The sequence below is a fragment of the Megalops cyprinoides genome, chromosome 8 (assembly GCF_013368585.1).
Source record: "Megalops cyprinoides isolate fMegCyp1 chromosome 8, fMegCyp1.pri, whole genome shotgun sequence".
NCBI classification, from domain to species: domain Eukaryota; kingdom Metazoa; phylum Chordata; class Actinopteri; order Elopiformes; family Megalopidae; genus Megalops; species Megalops cyprinoides.
Genome location: NC_050590.1, coordinates 30,592,308 through 30,598,307, shown reverse-complemented (window position 1 = coordinate 30,598,307; position 6,000 = coordinate 30,592,308). Strand labels below are relative to the sequence as shown.

The 6,000-nt window shown below is 36.5% G+C and overlaps 1 protein-coding gene across 1 annotated transcript; it reads left to right on the top strand.

The window, feature by feature from the left end:
• The first annotated feature begins 2,269 nt into the window (after window positions 1-2,269).
• On the top strand, window positions 2,270-4,274 carry LOC118781803 (myoblast determination protein 1 homolog). The gene is made up of 3 exons (XM_036534889.1): window positions 2,270-2,977; window positions 3,220-3,298; window positions 3,528-4,274. The coding sequence occupies exons 1-3, from the start codon at window positions 2,471-2,473 to the stop codon at window positions 3,761-3,763; spliced, it is 822 nt and encodes a 273-aa protein (XP_036390782.1). The 5' UTR covers window positions 2,270-2,470; the 3' UTR covers window positions 3,764-4,274.
• Window positions 4,275-6,000: the final 1,726 nt, after the last annotated feature.

Below are 6,000 nucleotides of genomic sequence, written 5' to 3'. Positions count from 1 at the left end.
TTTTACAGACACTGTAATGCAGATTACATTACCTTATTGTCATTTAGCAGATGTTCTTATCCAGAATGACTTACATATAGAAGGTAACTATTTTTATCCATTTATACAGCTGGATATTTACTGAGGCAATTTTGATTTAAGTCCCTTGCCCAAGGGTACAGCAGCAGTGCCACTGCAGAGAATCAAACCAGCAACCTTTTGGTTACGACCCCTTTTGCTTCCCACTACACCACACTTCCACCTTTGAGATCATAACTGCCTCATACTTGCATTGTTTCACTGTAAATTCCAGTTACAAAGGGACTTTTGTGATGTGTAGTAAAATCAGTCTCTTTCTCTTTCAGTGTGTGCTCTTATCTGTCACATTCTCAACCATAGCAGAACAAATGTAATTTCCCTCAGTCTTTATGAAAATGTAATGCATTTCTTATCATTGAACCTTTTCAAATAAAGTTTTGAATTTAAATGGAAAAAACTAGTCTTGCTTTTAACTTTTTAGTGGACATGAGTCTGGTTACATCATGTCACCATTGTGTGTTAATACAAAATTTATAATTGAACAGTAATTTTTTTTAATTTATTCACAGGTCTACCTTCAGTCAGTTGCATCTTCAAACTAAGTTTAAAATGGCATTCATTTTTTGAAAAGCGTAGAATTCTCATGGTTTTCTAAATGTAATTAGTAATGGCAGCACAGTAAGGTAAATGCATAAATGATGTATTCATGTGATGAAAGCAATGGTGGTAACTAATGTCATGCTAATGCGCTTCTTTATTTTATATGTACTGTTTTTGAATCAGACCATTGCTGTCATGAGATCCATATTTAGCATCCTCTTTTTACTCATATAAATTATGAATTTATATTTTTCTTATGAGGCTATGACCTATCGCCCTAGAAAGCTTAACATCACCATTGTATTTACATGTGTTTGTAAAATGAGGAATTATATCAAATTGTTCTAATTTTTAATAAGTGACACCGTTTTGTGTCCAATATGTGAGAGCTGTAACTACTGATGTAGAATGGGGCATAGTCTTCTATACAGCTTAACTCTGTGCTGCCATCTGTCGTTCACTGTTCGTACAGAGTCATACAGTCGTGGTTTCGCGGCACGGCATGACGAAATGAGCAGATTCTTGACTGAAGTCTTTTTAGCCCTTTCTGTGAGAACAAATACAAAACTAGAAATAGCTATTTAAAATGAACCCTGCATTCCAATGTCAAAGATATATTAAATGTTTTACTAGTAATGTTTTATAAATTAGAATTATTGAGTAATCTATGTGCTAATTACATAAATTATCATAGAATTAATGAGATTTTTTTCGGTGTGGACAGAGGGAGAATGAAGTTACTTTTTTAATGAGTGGTTGTTTTACTTTTTACCAACTAAAGTAACTTCACTTAACCTTTTAAAAAATACATTATAGTAGCTACATTGTCTGAAGAAGACGGTATGCTTTGGAAAAAATAAACGAAATATTCTTTGGACATTAGTGATACGGAAGATATATATCTACTTGCTTCTAACTAAAAAGATAATATATCTTTAAAATTTGAGTTATAAGATATGTGTTATTAAATGGTTACCCTTTAAAGACAAATAAATCTGACTTTTATGTTGTGATATTGTTGGCTTTACGTTTTGTTTTACTATGTAGCCTATAAAATGGAAGGGCCTGTTTTGAATATTTCCATAACAATTGTGTGTAACTTGGTATTATTTTATTGTCTTAATATTTTCAGTTGTTTGTGAAATTCTGTAATTTTATCACAACATGGCACACCCAGTACTATTGCCAACATAAGATGTACTCTTTTTATCAATAGCTATCGAGTGACCGTTACGCATTTCCTGTCAAAGCATGTGAGGCACCATTCTGCAATTGCCAAATTACACTTTATATTTTTCTTAGTGTGTTGTGATACATGTTTAGTATCTTGTTATCAAAACGTGGTATCATAATTTGACAGACAAGATAAACAGCATTTAAATATGACTGGGGAGCAGCATTTCAATTTTGACAAAGTGCAAAAACTTCCTTAAAAAAATAGATCAATAAAATTTTAATGGAATTTCTTGAAAGTTCCTTGAAATTGTCCACTAATTTCCGTTAAGAGAACGCCCATTCCAGCAGGCTCTGTCCTGGCTGAGGATGTTTATTGGTCAAACGGTGAGTTGTCCGAAACGCTAGACACGCCCTTGAACCACGAGCCAGGATATATACAGCAAAAAATCCCACACCAGCAACAGGTACCCAAAGGGTGCTCTCATAGCTGGTCAAGTTCCTTGTCGTGGAGCTGACCATTTTCGGTTGAACAGTTCAAAACTTGTAGTTCCAAGTATTTTTGTTGCTGCTTTTCTAAAAACCTTTAAGAACGCATCTCAAAACGTCAGACAGATAGAGGGGGGAAGCCAAAGATCCCGATTCACAAATACGTATCCGAACTTTTAGAGCGCCAACGATGGAGTTGGATATTCCTTTTCCAATCACTTCTGCGGATGACTTTTATGACGACCCCTGTTTCAACACGAGCGACATGCACTTCTTTGAAGACTTGGACCCAAGGCTAGTTCATGTGAGCTTGCTGAAGACGGATGACCACCGCCACAACGAAGATGAACATATTCGGGCTCCGAGCGGACATCACCAGGCAGGCAGGTGTCTCCTCTGGGCGTGCAAAGCCTGCAAGAGGAAGACCACCAACGCGGACCGCAGAAAAGCTGCCACTATGCGGGAGAGGAGGCGACTCAGCAAGGTCAACGACGCGTTCGAAACCCTAAAACGTTGTACTTCCACGAACCCCAACCAGAGACTCCCGAAGGTCGAGATCCTGAGAAACGCCATCAGTTACATCGAATCCCTGCAGTCTCTACTTAGAGGGCAAGAAGAGAACTACTACCCCGTACTGGAACATTACAGCGGCGACTCTGACGCGTCCAGTCCTCGATCCAACTGTTCGGACGGAATGGTAAGCAAGAATTCCATGAAGGGAAGGAATCATAAATACATATTAGTGTATGTTCGTCGTTCATTTAGAAAAGGCACTTTTTTAAAGTATGAATTAAGTTGGAATAACTGTTCATTCTTTGCACAGTCTGATTTGGTTGACATTATACTAACTTCTCGCATGGCAAATGTGAAATACGATGTTTAATTAACTTGTTATTTGCTGGGAAACACGTGCGCGTGCTTCCATTTCTTATTGCTTAGATTGATTTCAATGGCCCAACAAGAACGTCAAGGAGAAGGAACAGCTATGACAGCGCCTACTTCGCTGAGACACCAAATGGTAAGTGAGAATTCAGACAACTCTCCTTAGTTTTTCCGGGGGCCAAAATTAAGACCTTTTAAGTGCGCGATTGTCTATAAAGATGACAAGGGCGTGTAAATTAGCTTAAACCAATATTTAATATATTGTTATGTAAATATCGTTCAACAGCAACGTAGGCTATTATAATGGGATTTATGGGAAAACTGCTAAACAGTTGTAGTCACTTTTTTCTTTAATATTTCTGCAGATTCCAGAAGTAACAAGAATTCAGTCATCTCCAGCTTGGATTGTCTATCCAGCATAGTAGAGCGAATTTCGACAGAAACCTCTACCTGTCCCACATTAATCCACGAGGGGACCGAAGACAGCCCCTGCTCCCCCCGCGAGGTATCTATCCTGAGTGAAACAGGCGCACCCGCCCCGTCCCCGACCAATTGTACCCAGTCGTCTCGTGACCCTAACCCCATCTACCAGGTGTTGTGAAGGGTCAGGGCACCCCCCAAAAGAAGAAGACAAGTCAAGCCAGCCATACATTCTTGAAATTCAATGTAATTCCTTTTGGACTGAGTTATCAAATGTTACTGACGGCCAGGTTTCTGTTCTACATTGGTGTCAAAACACAGCTTTCCGTATATTTATGCCATTTCGCTGTTAATGAGATAAAATATAAAATCTATCCCGAGCCTCATTTGTGCAATAATGTGATTCTACATTTCATAATGTTGGCAACGTTGGGTAAGAAGGACCTGGTATCCTGATGTAATATTCGTTTGGCTTCGCAGGGGTTACTGTTAAGTTTGTTTAAAAGGATGTATTCATACCTTTGGAATACTTTACGACCAGGTTTAATGCCATCACGATCGTTTCATCATTTCCTGGTTCTCGTTGATGAGAAACAACAACAAAAAATTGTAATATGGAGAATGAGGACCACTTTTGTATATTTGTGAATAAGAGCTGCTTTGATAAATGAAAATGAAAAATAATTATTTAATACTGCCTGTTTATAGAGACGCTTGGTTTGTCGTGTCAGATGTTTATCTTTATATTTATACCTTTATGAAACTGAGTGTATGTCAACGTTTTAATAAATCATGAAGGCTATTTATATAAACAATTATATTTTGTTTCCTGCTTGTCACGTTCAGTTTTCTTTGAATCAGCAAGCAGCTACTGTAAGTAGCCTCTGAAACAAACCGTAGGCCTATTTAAATTCTCATATTGATGTCCTGTTATGGTAATAGCGTAAATCCGTGGCTATCATATTCATAAATGAATATATTTGTGTAGGGTTACTATTGGCAAAGTTTCCAAAGATGACAGTTTTAGTTTACTTTTTCTTAAAAAAAGGAGGTAAAAAAACCAACACAAAATAATTCTTCCCTTTGTACGAATTGTAAATGACCGACATTACTATGACTCTACTCTCCCGTTAAGTGATAGTCTGCATCGGTTTTAGTTATTCAAAGGTTTTTTCTGCAATCAATTTTGTTATTCTGTTGAAATTGTTCTACTGGTTTAATTCCTTCATTTTCGACTGAGTCTCGTTGACTTTACTATATCAGACGTTGCAGGAAATCATTTCCCCGCTTTTGCTGTGTAATTATACCCTATACGTTAACATTAGTTTCGCCACATCGTTTGATACAAAAATTTATGAGTTAGACATTTTTCTAAAAGAAACTGGCGTCCAAAATTGACAGGTTCGTTTGATCGACGTTCTGAAGGCGGAACCTTTTATTATATTTTAATACTATTATACTGGAGTAGATTCACTAGATTTTTTTTTAATTCAAATACATATATCCAAGTACATACCATGCAGTGCATGGTATGGAGAGACTTATAAAATTATAATAAAAAAGTTCAATATGGTATAAACAATTTAAGGATATCACAGTTTAGTGGTAAAAAAAAAATGTATGGCTGTATATATAGTAGTTCCCAACATTTCTTAAATATGGACAATTTATAGATGACCTTTTTCGTGTCAATACAAATGGACATTTAAACAACCAATTTCCAAAGGAGGTTAAAGCGTGCTACTTTTATCTTTAAACTTTATTTGCCGAAACACCAATATTTGCAAAGAGAAAATAAACTTAGATTATATTGATCATTTCTTTCTTTTTTTTTTTACCTAATTCACAGTGCAATTTTAAATGACGAAAAAACGATATAGAATGATATACTGACCACTGTATTCATAAAATGCAACGCTAAAAGTGATAGTTCATAAAATCTGCGATTGCCACCGCAGGTTTACAAGTTGCACCATATCTGTCCCCCGAGTACAAATGGAGAACAAATGGAGCTGTATTTATTAAGGTACAAGATATAGGTCAATAAGCTGAGTTCTATATTAACTTTAGAAATAAATTATGTTTTTCCATATTGCATATTTACATTTATAGTAGAAGCAGTAGTGGGGGTTTAAAAGAATTGAGTAAATTTATCGTTAATGGCAATGCTGAGTTTCCTTCTGTTGACGCATAAAACTTAATCCACATTTAGACATGAAATGCCTGCAAGAGAGCCAAACGCACAACACACAATACTCAGATGGTTAAACATTCAGGGAATGCATCAACAGCACACTGTTGGATTACAATTTCAGGGTAGTAAACCAAAACAACTGCGCGCTACTTCAGAGGGTAACAGATTCGGAACGATAGCGCCTCTTGGTGTTAACATTAAATAGCGCAACATACGAGCACCAG